At 44.8% G+C, this 16,827-nt stretch overlaps 1 protein-coding gene across 1 annotated transcript in view; it reads right to left on the reverse strand.

Moving 5' to 3' along the window:
- LOC107733035 (E3 SUMO-protein ligase RanBP2-like) overlaps positions 1–16,827 on the reverse strand; it is a 39,268-nt gene that overhangs the window by 12,812 nt on the left and 9,629 nt on the right. The window contains exons 7-20 of the mRNA XM_016544543.1: positions 16,294–16,489; positions 15,915–16,215; positions 15,200–15,381; positions 10,724–10,902; positions 10,514–10,637; positions 10,286–10,431; positions 10,076–10,199; positions 7,899–8,093; positions 7,735–7,818; positions 6,251–6,389; positions 6,077–6,165; positions 5,829–5,894; positions 4,321–5,733; positions 1,082–4,082 (exon numbers count right to left, since the gene is read on the reverse strand). Of these exons, the coding sequence (XP_016400029.1) occupies positions 1,082–4,082; positions 4,321–5,733; positions 5,829–5,894; positions 6,077–6,165; positions 6,251–6,389; positions 7,735–7,818; positions 7,899–8,093; positions 10,076–10,199; positions 10,286–10,431; positions 10,514–10,637; positions 10,724–10,902; positions 15,200–15,381; positions 15,915–16,215; positions 16,294–16,489 (6,239 nt within the window). The remainder of the gene's footprint in view (positions 1–1,081; positions 4,083–4,320; positions 5,734–5,828; positions 5,895–6,076; positions 6,166–6,250; positions 6,390–7,734; positions 7,819–7,898; positions 8,094–10,075; positions 10,200–10,285; positions 10,432–10,513; positions 10,638–10,723; positions 10,903–15,199; positions 15,382–15,914; positions 16,216–16,293; positions 16,490–16,827) is intronic.

Consider the following 16,827-nt stretch of genomic DNA (forward strand, 5'->3'; position numbering starts at 1 on the left):
AACTTTGCACATCGCGTTTATATTCTGGGTTCATCTGCTTGCCTGTGCAAAGTATGCATAATCAATAAGGTGTATACTGAATTTGGCCTTTAAATATCACTGTCTTATTACATTACTACTTAATGCAAACCTCCTAAAAATAACTGGCGGTCAGTGGAGGTGGAATCATACATATATATGTACTATGTGTGCGTGTGTGTGTGTGTGTGTAAAATAGTATATCAGTCTGGCGAGTAAACAAAAAAAATTACTAGCCAATGGCTATTATATTGCCAAGGTGTACGTAGAGGGTTGCTGAGAGCCAAAAATACTCTATAAATAGAGACAGAAATACTTGAAAGGGCAAATTCCTGCAATGACACCTGCTGGTGCCACATTTAAAGATGGGAAATCACTTCACAAGACACTCACTGCTGAATGCTTGAAGGACTTTGAAGCCACTGGTGCACCTTAATTGTAAACTGTACTGAAGTTTCAAACAAACGGCTAAAGGTTAGCAGATTTCAGACCATGCACACGTCTGAGTAATGTTGGGTTATCACATCATTCAGCCAAGGTCAGGTCTCCCGGCTCATGCCAGTCAGTGAGAGCTCCATGTGCCACAGTAAACGGTGACCTCAAATACCTTGGGCTTCAAACTGGGTGGCTGATGCGCAGGTCCAAAAAGCCATAGGATTATGTCTGAAAAGCCTAAAATCCAAACCTAAAAAATAATGTTGTGTGTTAAAGTTTTTTTTATCATTTTGTTGAAGGACTTTAATCCATCTCAGGATCAGAGTGGATGAATATCAGTCTATATAGGACAGAAATACTTCCTTGGGAAAAACATGCGTCAACAAACGGCACAATAAGAACATGAAGAACGTTCTCATTAAAAAAGTAAATATAAACCAACTACAACCTAAAGCAGAGATGCACTTAGCTCCAACCTTGGTTGAACACACCTGAAGCAGCTAATCATAATCTTTAGGACTACTTGAAAACTGCAGGCAGGTGTGTTTGGAGCACGGTTGGACAGCACTCAAGCTAAACAAACAGGTACAGTTTTATTCATAACTGTGGGTCTCAGAACATAGCTTACTTCTTGTTGGTATGCTGAAAGGAGTTCCAACCGATGACTGGCTGGTCACTGCTGGTCCAGAGGTTTTCAGTCTCGAGGCACCCACTTCCTCATCTTCTGAACTGGGAATCACAACCGGAGACTTTTCTTTTGATGGCGAAGGGCTTCCAAAGATCTTCTGCACAGAGTCTGACCCAAAGACAAACTTAGGAGGAGAAACCACATTCTTGCTGCTTTGAGCGCCAAGCTTTGCCCCCGGTGTCCCATCCGGTTTAGGACTGTCTTCCTCAGAGAGTCCGGTACGTTCTTTTGTGGTTTCCTCAAGTACAGCAACTGCAGCCTGGCCACAAAGCGTCTCCTGGGTGGAGGCAGGTACTCTCGCAGAAAACGGGGCGAGTAGAGTGTCTTTTTCCTGTGCAGTCCTCGCCTCTTCGAAGATTTCTTTGAAAGCATCTGCAGTTTCCTGCAGTTTAAATCGAACCGCCAGCTGTTCCACCGTGCCCTGCTCTTCAGCAAAATCAAAGGCACTCCAGATCCACGCTTTCTCGGCTCCTTTCATGGGCTCGAGCTTCATATTGGAAGCAATCCAATGGTTTGCACACAGTTTGAGGACCTGGTCCCGTCTCATCACGAGTCTGACACGCTTTGTTTCGAAGTGTTGTAGTATTCTAAGGTCTCCTATACCTCGTTCCTTCCACTGACTGAGATCTTTATCATAGCGGTATAATTTGGCCCGGTGACTGAAAAGGACTTGCTCGTTCTCCTCTCCTGTTGAGACCTCAACAAGATCAGGCATTGGCACAACAGGCTCGAAGTACTGACCATCTCGCTCTTCCTCCTGCGACGCTTCTTGCTCATCATCTGTGCCAACAGAAGCCTGGCTCTGGTTTAGCTTAGATGGAGACTTAGAGGGACTGAGAATAGGCTGAAAACTGAAACTGAAGCCTGTGGACGATTCGCCAAAGCGGAATAAATTTTTAGCTACTGGATCAGGCTGCAAAGGAGTATTGCACACAGAGGAGCTGGCACAGTCCTCATGCGTTTCCTCTCGCAAATCATAATTATCCCATTCTAAAGTGGGTATGGAGCTTTCAGAGTCGAGCTTAACTACAACTGCAGAGGTACTATGACTTGTATCGGCACTTTCGTCATCCTTGTTTTGGCAAGTCAAGAATGATTTGAGGTCCTTAAGCCCAGATTTCATTTCTTCAGCTTTCTGTATAAGCTGGGCTGTTCTGCCAGTGTTCACGAGCTTGTGAGGCGTCTGCAAAGGAATGTCCAAAAGCAGTCGCTGACACTCCTCGAATTTCAGCTTGAACTCTTCTGCAAGCTCAGGTGTTTTTAATTTTGCAGCAAGTTGTTCTAATTTGGCATCTCCATCTGAGAAGTCACTGGCTATCCACATCCAGGCTTGATCCGAGCCAGAGAGGGGCTTTAAGTTCATTGTGGTTGTGATCCAATGATTAGCACACACTTTCAACACCTGGTCTCTCCTCATAAGAACTCGAAGTCTCCCGTTCTGGTTATTCTTGAGCAGTTTAAGGTTGCCGACTCCTCTTTCTTTCCATTGGTTTGTTTCCGTATCAAATCTGAAGAGTTTGACACGCTGTGAATACAAGACTTTCTCATCTTCTTCGCCTGTAACAAGGTCGACCTTCTCCGGCATCTGAACAACGGGCTCAAACTGAATATCGTCATTCTCATCGGTTTTGTACATTTCATCATCTTGATCGACAGAGGTGTCGGCCTTGGAGCTGGAATGAACTCCTGTAAAGAGCTGCTCGCCAGCCCCTGCAAAGCCTTTGAAAGCGGGATCATTCTGGCCAAACTGAAAACTGCCTTGTGACTTCGCCAAGTCAGCGAAACTAAAGGCGTTAGGCTTTCCAGTAAAGAGGGGATTATTATCGTGACTATCAGCGTCTACAGACTGTTCTGAGGAACTTGGGCCTGCCTCTTTCTCTTTCTCTTTGTGAAGCTCAGCAATATTTTTGAGGAGGTCAGACGCAGATCCATTTTGGGACTGTTCATCTGATGGTTTTGCCTCAGATTCTGCAATGCCAAACTTAAATCCGCCAACAGGCGCCGGCATGGAAAAGGGAAAACTTGAACTGCCTGATGACTTTTCAGCCTCAGTTGTGGAGGACTCAAACTTGAAGCCTTCTGAGGAGGCTTTATCCTGACTTGTGCCGAACTGAAAGGAAGCAGTGCCTGGATTGAAGTTGGCTTTAAATCCTGTCGCAGCAGGTTGGCTGCTAGAACTACCAAAACTGAAGGCAAGAGAGGAACTTGATGGTGCAGCAGAGGTCTTGTTTTTCATATTTGGGTTTGCTGTCTGACATGAAACACAATGGCTGGACGAACCTTCGTTTCTTACCAGGCAAGTGTCACAGTCCCACTGTCCATCTTTTTTACCAAACATGGCAGCTAGCCCACCTTGTGATGTTGCTTTACTTTTTTCAGTGCTGCAGGGGGCTTGGCAAGAAACGCATTCAGCTACTGAGGCATCATTCCTCACTAGGCAGGAGTCACAGTCCCACTGACCCTCTTTCTTGGCAAACTGAGCACCAAATCCAGTGCCAGATGGGACTGCTGGAGCTGCTGACACTTTCTCTTGTTGTGGTGCATCAGGCTGAATTGTTTTCTTCTCAGTCTGAGCTCCAAAGCCAGCAGATGTGACGGCATTATCATTCGATCCAAACTTAAAAGAAACTGGTATTTGAGATCCAAAAATGAAGCCCTTTGAGCTGACATCAGTGCTGGTGGCGCTTTTAGCGGAATCTCCAGAAAGTCCAAAAGAAAACAATTTGGCAGGAGGAGCCTCAGGGCCAGAGGCTTTGGGTTCCTCTACAGGTTTGACCTGTGCTGTAGAAGGAGCTGCACTGCTGCAGGCCACGCATACCGCAGACGTGGGAGCGTTTCTTACACAGCACATGTCACAGTCCCATTCACCCGCCTTCTTGGAAAACCGGGTTTTGAGATCCACTTCTTTGGATGAAACCTGAGGCTGTGGAATTTCGCTTTCCTTTTCAGCCTGTTGGCTTTGTGGGGATTCCGAAAGGAATTTTTGAGCCTCCTCCCTGAGCTCCAAAGCCAGCAGATGTGACGGCATTATCATTCGATCCAAACTTAAAAGAAACTGGTGCTTGAGATCCAAATGTGAAGCCCTTTGAGCTGACATCAGTGCTGGTGGCGCTTTTAGCGGAATCTCCAGAAAGTCCAAAAGAAAACAATTTGGCAGGAGGAGCCTCAGGGCCAGAGGCTTTGGGTTCCTCTACAGGTTTGACCTGTGCTGTAGAAGGAGCTGCACTGCTGCAGGCCACGCATACCGCAGACGTGGGAGCGTTTCTTACACAGCACATGTCACAGTCCCATTCACCCGCCTTCTTGGAAAACCGGGTTTTGAGATCCACTTCTTTGGATGAAACCTGAGGCTGTGGAATTTCGCTTTCCTTTTCAGCCTGTTGGCTTTGTGGGGATTCCGAAAGGAATTTTTGAGCCTCCTCAAATTTAACTTTAAACAGTGCCGCCTCGTCTGCCGTTTTAAAACGAATGGCCAACTGCTCAGTCCTCGGCATTTCATCTGCATAGTCCATAGCGTACCACACCCAGGATTTGTCAGATCCAGCATTTGGTTTGAGGGCCATGTCGGCAGTGATATAGTGATTGGCGCAGATTTTCAGAACCTGCTCCCTCCTCATCAACAGACGAACCTTCCCGGAGGTTTTGTGCTTCAGGATTTTGATACTGCCAACGCCCCTCTCTTTCCATTCTTTAGACTCCGAGTCAAATCGGAAGAGTTTTGCTCTCTTGCAGAACATCTCCTCTTCCTCCTCCTCACCAGTTTTCACGTCGACCTTATCAGGTAGAGGCACAATGGGCTCAAAATGAGGCCCATCCTCGTCCTCTTGCACATGGGTGCTATCATTGTCACTCGCCCCACTTTTCTCTTCCCGAGGCTCTGAATTCCCTAATGTTGGCTTGGTTCCACTTGTAAAACTACATCTTTGGTCAGCGTTGCCAAAAATACTCACTTTGTTCTGAGCACCATCAGTGAATGACAATTCTGTGGCATTACCCCCAAAAGTAAAGACTCCGCTCTGGCTAGGCGGCTGGTCTGGGGCCTGATGATTTGGTTCTGACGGTACCTCTGCTTTGGGAGGAATATCTGACGTCAGAAGTCCCAAGAGGCTTTCACTATTTTTCTCCTGAGCAGAGGAGAAGGTGAAATCGCCATCATTGGATTTGAAATTGGAGTTGAACTTGAACGCAGTTGATGCTGTTGTTGTTGGGCCGGCAGATACTGCTCCAAAGTTGGGAAACTTAGCAGGTTCACCTGTGAGCTGCGGCCCAAAACTCATCTTGGGATCAGCAGCCTTGCTTTCAGTGCTCCTGGATGGCTGTGTGGATGTAACGGCACATGGCTTAGTGAAATATCCAGGCTCTGGCAATGTTGGATTGACTGTGGGCTGAGGAACATTGTGACCGTAATACTCCTCACTGTATGGGGAGAGTAAGGATGTAGCTGGTGACTCAAAGCGGATGGGAGGACCGAAGACTTGCTCTTGAGGATACATGCATGCGGGTGTTGACTGGAGAGGTGGGGTGTGTGTTGATTGTTGGTAGGCATACATATGCTGCTGTGGAGGAAGACGATTCATCCCATATACTGGGCCCTGCAGAGGCAAACAAACAATACTTTGATATAGATTCTCGGCTTCATTACTGTAGGGTAGAATATTTTGTGTTTACATGAAAATCCCTCCAGTACCTTTGTTGGTGTGACATTCGCAGCGGTGTGCAGAAGATACTGTGAATTATATGCTGGATCCCCCACCTCCAAAAAACAAAAGTGATAGTGATTAAAAATTACAAGATTTTTACTCTGGGCAAATCCATATGATTCGAGTTGTGAAAAACAGATTGTAAAGTCACACTCACACAAAATCTTGTCCTTCCCCATTTGAATCTGGTGTGCATGCAAGAGCATTAGTCTGTTTGCATAAGCAAAGCACATACATAGAGGAAAGAACCTGCACAAGCCTCATTGTTTCTCACGTCTACTGTTGCGTATCGTCTGTATATTTGAATGTTGAAAGTGAACAAGACTTGGGGGGGACACTTTGAGAACCACTAGCATACACTTACAATTTCAATCAAAGACTGCTGATTTGGGGAAGTCATTGAACTGACCAGTGAGAGGAACACCGTGGAGTGTCTGCGCCGCAGGAAATGTTTCCTGAAGTCCTTCTGCAGCATAATTGTCTCTATGCATCCTATACGAGGATGGCGTGGCATCTGAAGAGTTATGGCGCAGGTCATGAACCTCATTCTGCGTGAGACGAAAAATAAAACATCAAAAATGAGTTTCCAAAACACTTGTTCTCAGCTGGTACCTGACCCTTTTCACACTGACAGAGAATGTTTGATGAAAATGTTCACCAAACAAAGCAAGGTTTTATTTTTCCTTTGGTCAGTGTGACTATTTCATTTGCAGATAATTGAAAAAGGTTTCACATCACACATAAGTTGATGTGACGTGTAGTATAAGATCAGAACAGAGTCATTCATGAGCGCTAATCCAATCACAGCACTGGCTGGTGCATGAGATCGATCAGTGCAGTGTGTGTTTAAAGGCTTTATGTTCACATTTCATCTACTTCAGCACTTCAAACACCATCCAGCACGTTTATGTGCATATATTCCACTGAGTCCTCTCTAAACGATACATCTTGGTACATCTTAAAGTGATAAAAACATGGATTATTCAACAGAAGACATAAAAAACAGTCAGAAAGGTAACTATGCTTTTTAAAGCTTTAGCTAGTGTTGTCAGGTGATTGTGAAATCATTAAAATGTGCTGATACCAGTGTTTCTGCATTATTGGACTATATACAGACTCAGTTTGGCTGCCGCTGACAGCCGGCTGCTTTCAAACACTCCTGCGTGTATTTATAAGTGTAATGGTTTCCATTTACAATGTGTTTTGCAGCATTGAGCACTGCAGCCAATCACAGACATGTCTGTTGAGCACAAGAACGCAACAGCCAATCAGAGGCAGTTAAGTTCATCAACCGTTCATCAAACTGTGTTCAGTGCGCTTCTGCACAAAGACATGATGTGAGCAAGAGGTTGAGTGCATTAGTTTCAATAATAACAGGAGTTCTGGCAAGAGTGAACTCACGCTGAAATGAAGTGAGTGAGCTTCAGTCATTATGAAGCGTTTTCATTTATAGTCTTATGAACAGCACCACGAGTCTAACATTCTAGCGATCAGCGTTGTTTTTTTCTTACGATAAGCACTGGATTCAGAAAGCATCTTTGTGTCGATGGATCAGTAAAACTGATATCGCTGCTGACCTGTAGTAGTGAGATGTGCTGCTGAACTCAATCTCAGTTTAAGCTTGTGTGCATTAGTGCAAGCAAACGTCCTGCAGTCTGGCTCTGAACTGGGAGCGTGGACTCAAGTCTACAGCGCTCTTGCTCAAACTGTTCAATCTCTCTGTGCTCTTCGCTCCACAATTAAACAATGCCTTTTTGAATAACTTTTGACATGCAGAACAGAAAACCACAGATAAAACAATCAAAATAACGCTCAGAAGGTAAATTCACACGGTGCCGAAGCAAAAGCAAAGAAAGTGATGGATTCTTCTGCAGCTGTCGGTGTCTGACTGACCTTCAAGGCCTCGACCTGCTGGCATAACATCTGCAGCAGTGACTTCTGGTCCTCCACCCAGTGAGGAGGTGTTTTGGGGGAGAACTGCAGGAGGGAGACAGAGACAATCAGCAGCGGTAAACAGCACACAGAGTCTGAGCACAAACACCTGAGCCGTGACGTACCACAGATCTTTTGGACGGAGACGTCACACTCTTGGATGGGGAAGGAGTGGAGAATCTGACATGGCCTTCAGCGGGCTGCCCGGGGCTGGATGTCACAGGATAGTCCACCCGATCTTCACACATCTCACCAACATCTTCAAGCTGCTGGGTGACCTCATTCAACAAATCCATCACCTCCTCCATAGACACCGGTAACTTCACAAACACACAGACAGACATGCCAGCGGTGACCATGAGCAAAGATTTGTGTCACAATATTCTTAAAACCGTGGCTGATCACAAAAAAACAAACAAAACAAAAACACAATATATAGACACATTATGGAAATGTGATTACAAACACTGATGAAAAAGCAACAGTCCTCAAGACAATTTCCTAAGTAGCAATGATCAAAAATTTGATACACTTTCAAAACATTTGACTACAACCTTCTTTCAATCGGTGTATCGCACACTCCTCCATATGCAAGCAGACCGGTGTATATATTAGGGGTTGCACCGACTAATCGACTTCAATGCTCTGCCATGACGCTTTAAGCTTGACGTCGACTAGTCGCTGGTCCTATAGAGGGCGCAACAGGATAAGAAATCTTTGAAGGACTTCCACATTTACGCTCCGTTTCCAAACAGTTCACACAGACACACACACAGACAGAAGGCACATTTAACACCTCAAGTTCTTCTTAAGACCAAGTAAAGGAAATGAAAGGAATAATCTGAAGGGAACAATGTGTCAATGTTTGTTAAATGTAAATCCTTGGACAAACACAATGAGAGGTATTAGCAACATTTTAAACTGGAAAATACTTCCAACAAATCTCCATTACTTTTTAATCCATTTTACAAAAAAAGCTTTAGGTTTAAATAGCTCTGCTCACAGTCACCAGAATATAGAAATTACCTTTCTTCTGATCACAGAGAGAGAGAAAAAAGTTCTTCCTCTGTTTTTTTGTCTTGTTTTTCAGTGCAAATGTCTAAAGATTCTTAAATTAAGACACTTTTCCTTGAGAAGGGAAGTTACATAAAGGAAGAAGTCTTGTTTTCTAGAAAATTAGCTCAAAATGAAGAGAGTTTATGCACAAATATCTCCTATGGGCTCAGAAGAAACCCACTTAAATCAAAGGGAAAACATTTTAATTTCATTGACATATTTGTTCTTGTTTTATCATAAACTCACTTAGTTTTGTTCAATTTCTCAAGACTTCATTTTACCGTATTGTCCCGAATATAAGACAATGTTTTTTTCTTGGAAATACATCTGAAAAAACGCGGTCGTCTTATATTCAGGGTCTAGACTTTGACATGTCAATAATACACCCACAACACTAGGTGGCGCCAAATACGCATAAAACGAGTGTGCCATGAAATACGTAATGTAATGCGTGTTGTAAAGATCGCGAGTAAAACAAAAGAAAAAGAAAACCTTACAGCTGCACGAGTCGTGACTGTCACGTTACCCTGATGGGACCAAACTCCCTTTGTGATTTTAAAACGTAAGACAGTACCCAGATTTGAAGACTACAGTAAGATTTAACTTCTACTGTTAATAAGATGTTGGTAGGCTACTATTAGATGGATAGCCCCTAATGTCCTAATTCAGATGGGCTACCAGTTTTTTTTTTTTTTTTATGGTATATCAAAAAGTGTATATTTTTAAAATGTGATTGTTGGTACATTTTACCAGTTTTTACCATACTTTCAAAACAAAAATTAAAATAGGAAAAATATGCAATATGAAAATAATTGAAGACAAAATGTGTTTAACTGAGAAAAAACAAGATTTGGTTTTTAAAAAGCCTTTTTCCAAAAGGTACATCTGGAAAAAGGGGGGTCGTCTTATAATCAGGGTCGTCTTATATTCGGGCCAATACGGTACATTACATCTCAAGTAAAAGTATCTTGATTTAAGGATGTGTAGATATTTGTGTTGGAAAGCAAGACAAAAACAGTGATGAAGGAGTGCATGCAAACTTAATTTGTGGAGGGCAAGACTTTTTAAAGAAAGAGAAACTGTTGCAGAAAGTGTTACTAGCACTCTAAGATGTGGCCAAAAGAGCTGAAGTATATGAATACATGTGAACCCAATGATAACTCCTTCCCTCAGCAGACTGCATGAGCTTTTACAGCCACACTGTGTGAGGAATGATCTGTATGAGGTGCAGGTGGTCAGGACGTACCGCGTCAATCAGATGTTTAGCCCAGTGCATGAGCAGCGCCGGCTGCAGGCCGTGTTTCTCTCCGGCGCGCAGAGTGCCCAGACCGTGCTGCACGAGCAGACGCAGTTTAGCAGACGTCCCGGGCCTGAGACACACACACACACACTGCAGTCAGGAACACATGACGTCACACACACACACACACACACACACACAGGAGGAGTCACTCACTGCGCTCTCTTGTGAATCAGGCTGTAGACAGCATCCCACCACTCTCTCTGTCTGTCAGACGACAGCAGCTTCATGATGTGCAGCGGCAGACAGCGCGGCTCGTGCGGCTGAGAGCAGGCCATCTTCCCCCGCTCCTGCAGCTGCGCCTGACTGCAGAACACCACGCCGCACACGAACCCACACTGTGTGAGGAATGATCTGTATGAGGTGCAGGTGGTCAGGACGTACCGCGTCAGTCAGATGTTTAGCCCAGTGCATGAGCAGCGCCGGCTGCAGGCCGTGTTTCTCTCCGGCGCGCAGAGTGCCCAGACCGTGCTGAACGAGCAGACGCAGTTTAGCAGACGTCCCGGGCCTGAGACACACACACACACACTGCAGTCAGGAACACATGACGTCACACACACACACACACACACACACACAGGAGGAGTCACTCACTGCGCTCTCTTGTGAATCAGGCTGTAGACAGCATCCCACCACTCTCTCTGTCTGTCAGACGACAGCAGCTTCATGATGTGCAGCGGCAGACAGCGCGGCTCGTGCGGCTGAGAGCAGGCCATCTTCCCCCGCTCCTGCAGCTGCGCCTGACTGCAGAACACCACGCCGCACACGAACACCTGCAACACACACACAGAGGCCTTCAGCACCGAGACGCTGCTCATCACAGGACACCAGTGTGCGGGACTGTGTCCTCGTGCAGTCAGAGAGCCTTCACCTGCTCTGCTGGGCTTTAAAAGACACATTAATATACTGATTTGACCGCACAGATGAGAACAAAAACTAAACTGAGCTGAATGATGACACTATAGTCTTCTGTAGAGCTGCTTTCCTGTTTGATTACGTTTGCATCACTGATCATGTTATTTTCCTGCTTCTGTGTGAAGCTGCTTTGTGTAAAGTGCTACTGAAACACACGTGACTTGACAAATGAAGCTACAGTTCTGGATAACAGATCAGCCAGATTGTTGAAGTGTCTAGGACAATCCTGCATGCTAGCTAGAGCTTTACAGAATGACACCGTTATAGATATTAAAGGGACAGTTCACCCACCAAGGAAAATGTGCTGTTACTGTACTCAGCCTCTGGAGCACTCACTGGAACAGTACAGAAGATTTGTAGATGAAACCGTGCTTCCTTGGTGATTCATAAAATGCAAGTCAATGGCTGCCGTCACTTGAGAGTCAGAACACATTTATAGGCAACGCAAAATTAATAGCCCTGACTCTTGACGACATATTGAAATCTAACAAAACCAAACTAAAGTTAAAGTTTCTAACCTATCTAGATTAGTGATATAAGATTCGCTTGTGGGGTGAGCCGGATCGTAGCGGATCATTCACACGTGTTGCCAATTGAAACTTTTTAATCCACTCAAGCACATGAAGAGGTGAAAGAGAATGCAATCCGGTGCTCGTGTGCACTCATTCAAGAGCAGCGTTTCAGACAGCACACAAACACAGAACTGATTCCTCTTTCGCTTGAACACATTCACACAAAACGATCTTAAAATAAGTGCCTGGGCAAGCGTTCTTGTAAACAGTCGGTTATGCCTCAAGTGAACATAAACAGGGAAGAAACAACGTTAGATCTTATTTCATTTGTAACGTTGTTCTATTTTATTTATCTGTGCTTGTAATTTGTTTATTTGCTCTTATTTTATTACTGACAGTTCACTTGTCTTTAAAAAAGTTTACCTTTATTAGTTTTGTTCACAGGCGCCGATCCGTGAGTGCAAACTATCCAGTGTATATTTGTGTTTCTGTCCAGCGCACAAATGATTGGATTCACGCCTAATATAGCACACATTTATCTAGGTTAACCGTTTAAACTAACATTGTGATGTGCTTTTTTAAGTATTTTATATATAGATTTAATTTTAGTCAAGTGGTGATGATTTGAGAAGGCTAAATTGATCAAACATGGGCTAACTCACTGTCTGCCGCAGGCCGCTTGGTCGTTAGGCTACTTTAAAAACAAAAACGTGAATCTAACAAACAAAAAATGTTCCAAACATATTTCCAAATTCACTTAATAAAGAAACGAAAATGCAGACAAGATGTGCCGATGTGAAGCCGTTTTAAGAGAAAGTCAAAGAGAGAGGTACAGCTGAATCATTTTTAAAAGACTGATTTGATCTGATAGTCCGTGTGGATTTATTTACTCATCAAACATACATGATATAGGCTACTGAATAAATGTGTGATTATCCATCATTTTAAAGTCAAAAGCTGCGGTATGCGATATAGCCTATGCGCAATCCCGCACCGAAATTCAGGACCTGATTCAACATAATTCTATTATACAGAGATTTGGGAAATAGATTTCAATGACTTTTCCAAAACTTCCTGGGTTTATTTATTTTTCCAAAACTTTTCCAGGCCTGGAAATTGCGGTTTTAAAATTCCATGACTTTTCCAGGTTTTTCATGACCGTACGAACCCTGAAAGTGTTCTTTGAATAATAAAGAACCATTTTTTTGCTCATATAAAAAATTATCAGATCTGTGACTTAAAATCCTTAATATGATCCGAACCGTGAGTTTGTGATCCGTTGCACATCTACTCTCTCGACTCGTTATTTGAAGAAAAATACAATCTCTGACGTTTTTGATCATGCTGATTTGTCCTCAGAGAAGTTCAGCCAATGTCTTTTTTTATTCGGGCTAGTTACATTCATTTTGAGCTACCAAAATCTGAAGAAAGCCTGCCCAAAGGACTGCCAGGGATTTTGACATTTTGCGAGCCCTGCAGTCTATGTAAAAAGGTGAGTTGATTAAGACTAGTTTATTCATTTTATATGCTTTAGAAATAATTTGTTTAACATTTTAATAATATAATTGCATACATGTGACATCATTGCATGGCTACGGTTATTTGAACCAGTTCACTGAATCAAACTGTCAGCAAGAACTAGTTTGTGCACAGACCGATCGTTTTGCTTCATAAGACCTCAATATTTCATCAGGAGCCACGGGGATTCATTTTGTGTCGCCTGTCATGCTTTTTTTATTCTCAAAAACGGGCAGCCACTGACTTGCCTTCTATGAACCACCAAGGAGCACGGTTTCAGCTAAAAATCTCCATTACTGTTCTGCTGGAAAAAAAGAAAAAAAGTCACCTATATCTTGGATGGCCTGAGGGCTTTTGGCTGAACTATCCCTTTAAATTACCGTATTAATTAGAGCCCGACCGATATTTCGTTTTGCCGATTTTATTGGCCGATATGAGCCTGTCGCAGATATATCGGTATCGGCGAATATGCCGCCGATATGCCACCGATTTTTTTTACAGAACATAAAATGCAGATAAAATGCTTGTAAATGGTGTAATTACGTAGTTTGTCCAGCAGTGTACTGTTTCCAGTGTAGTTTAGTTTAGTGTAGTTTAATTTTTGAGCCACTAGGTGGTGCTATTCTATATGATTCGACAGTAACCTCTGACCTTAATAGCAGCCATCTTGTTTTACTCAGTTGATGCTGATAGTCACACGGTTAAAGCAGCTATTTTCATCATCTTTGCAATCATTTAAAGAAGCTTTGTCTTTTTACTCTGTTCCACTTATATTTGAAGAGGTGGTCATAATAAATTTTATTGGCCGATATGAGCCTGTCGCAGATATATCGGTATCGGCGAATATGCCGCCGATATGCCACCGATTTTTTTTACAGAACATAAAATGCAGATAAAATGCTTGTAAATGGTGTAATTACGTAGTTTGTCCAGCAGTGTACTGTTTCCAGTGTAGTTTAGTTTAGTGTAGTTTAATTTTTGAGCCACTAGGTGGTGCTATTCTATATGATTCGACAGTAACCTCTGACCTTAATAGCAGCCATCTTGTTTTACTCAGTTGATGCTGATAGTCACACGGTTAAAGCAGCTATTTTCATCATCTTTGCAATCATTTAAAGAAGCTTTGTCTTTTTACTCTGTTCCACTTATATTTGAAGAGGTGGTCATAATAAATCATGCTTCAATTCGACGTCCCTGTGGAAGGAGTTATCTGTCTGCCTAGTTTAAGAAGGGGAACTCTTTAACGAGGGCAGAATAAGCAGACTGAGCTCCATTGTCTGCTACTGGCGACCTGGATGAAACGCTTTAAAGCTTAAGTGTATGGAATACCATGGAAACTTTGAACGGCCATATCTCCGTAACGGCGCGGCGGATCTGCACCAAATTCGGGGGATCCCTTCAGCTCGAGGAACCCTCTCGAACGCCGAATCGAGTGTACGTCTCGAGGCCCCCTTTCGACTGAGACCACCACCGCGTCGATAGCCCCCGTGGTTCGGGAGTTACGGGCGGTTAAATTCGCGGCTGGGCGCCGACCGATCTGGCGATCCCGGGGGGCTACCGATGCGCGGAGGGTGGCGTTCGAGAGGGCTCCTCGAGCTGAAGGGATCCCCCGAATTTGTTGGAGATTCACCGCCGCGTTCATGAGATAGTGACACCAGCCAACACTTTCACTTCAATAAGGAGGTCTCTTGTTCAGGCAGCATTCAAGCGTGGTCTTATTCGACCGTAAGTGCCCTGCGAAGTGGACTTCGATCACCACATCTGAGTGATCATTGCAAAAAATGTTTATGTATATATATCCTGTTATATTCTGTTTGGACACACGAATGGGAAAGTGTCCAAACTTTTGACTGGTACTGTACTATAATATACACAAAGAATATCGGCCGATATATCGATATCGGCGTGTTTTTACTCCCTAGTGTCAGTATCGGCCCCCAAAAACCCATATCGGTCGGGCTCTAGTATTAATTACAAGAAAGTATTTCAGAAAAGCTCCGTCACCTACAGCATCAGTCTGACACAATCATCAGTCATAAATAAAGCTCTGCTTAGACCCTGTTCCTGACATCTTCCTCTGTGGATTAACGTGTCTCATTCAGATTTGCTGAGGCAGTGAACGCACCTCCAGGTCCAGCAGGCAGATGGATTCCGGCGCGTTGGTGTCCAGTTTGGAGGTCTCGAGCGTGAGGCGAGGGAAGAGCTGCTTGAGCCAGTCCTGCAGACTCACGCTTTGACCCATGAGCGCCCACTGCAGACCGAGCCACGCCAGCTGCTGCAGATCACCCGCGTGCAGCAGCACCGCTCCTGTGACACACACACACACACACACAGAGAGACACACGCACACACACACACACACACACACAGTGAGACACACGCACAGACACACACGCACACACACACTGCATCTAAGTGTTTGATCACCACATCTGAGTGATCATTGCAAAAAATGTTTATGTATATATATCCTGTTATATTCTGTTTGGACACACGAATGGGAAAGTGTCCAAACTTTTGACTGGTACTGTACTATAATATTCCAGTTTGGAGGTCTCGAGCGTGAGGCGAGGGAAGAGCTGCTTCAGCCAGTCCTGCAGACTCACGCTTTGACCCATGAGCGCCCACTGCAGACCGAGCCACGCCAGCTGCTGCAGATCACCCGCGTGCAGCAGCACCGCTCCTGTGACACACACACACACACACACAGAGAGACACACGCACACACACACACACACACACAGTGAGACACACGCACAGACACACACGCACACACACACTGCATCAGCATCTACAGCAGACCCAACACACACTCACTGGCACTCCTGTCTGACACTCACCGCTGTCACACTTGGCCAGATCCACGGCTTTGGGCACATGTACGCTGAGGACATGAATATCATCGTTGCAGATGAAGGAGAGCTGCTCCTGCGTCTGTGCACTGAACAGCTGGTCAAACAGACGGCCCGTGCCGCTCCGGTTCCCGAAGGCCTCCACCACATCCTTCAGCAGCTGCTCCACGTCCCGGCTCAGGTTCAGCAGCATGTGACCCGCCTGACTCTGACGATCACAGGCCAGCAGCTCCAGAGGCTCATGGGACGCCTGCTCACTCTTGAAGCTCCTGGCTTTGGGTCTCGGAGCCTGCGGGAGAAGCGGATGAGACACTGTAAGGTGGAGGATCAGACGTCACGAGTGCGTGAGGAAGAGAAAGCAGTGTACCTGATAAGATACGAGATAACAGAGAGCGGCCAGATCCAGCATAGCCCTCCACTGCTGCGCCCCGTCCTGTGCCTTCTTCAGCAGCAGCATCCCGGAGTACAGGTACAGGTGCGCTCTCATCTCCGTGAACACCTCCGCCAGCTCGTCCGCAGTGTTTGTGGCCGTGTTCTTCAGAGCCTGCATCGCACAGTCAAAACTGCACCGCAACAAAGACAGCAACGACTGTGAGCGACGCCAGCATTAACATGACATCCAATCATTGCGGGACATTAAGGGATTGAATTTCATGATAGAAATGTCTAATGTGTGTTCAAATTCATATCAGAGTTTCAGTCAATGACCTCAGTCCTCCCGAACTACTCTGTCCGAAACACATTCAGTAGCTGAAGTTTCAGCGTGTGATTCATTTCCACGTAGAGTGACTATAATTGTGGCGTGCTAACGGTCAGTGATGTGTGTGTGTGTGAGTTTGTGTGTGTGTGTGTGTGTGTGTGTTTGTGTGTGTGTGTGTGTGTGTGAGTTTGTGTGTGTGTG

This window comes from Sinocyclocheilus rhinocerous, unplaced genomic scaffold, assembly GCF_001515625.1.
Source record: "Sinocyclocheilus rhinocerous isolate Xijiao unplaced genomic scaffold, SAMN03320098_v1.1 scaffold2475, whole genome shotgun sequence".
In the NCBI taxonomy this organism is placed as follows: Eukaryota; Metazoa; Chordata; class Actinopteri; order Cypriniformes; family Cyprinidae; genus Sinocyclocheilus; species Sinocyclocheilus rhinocerous.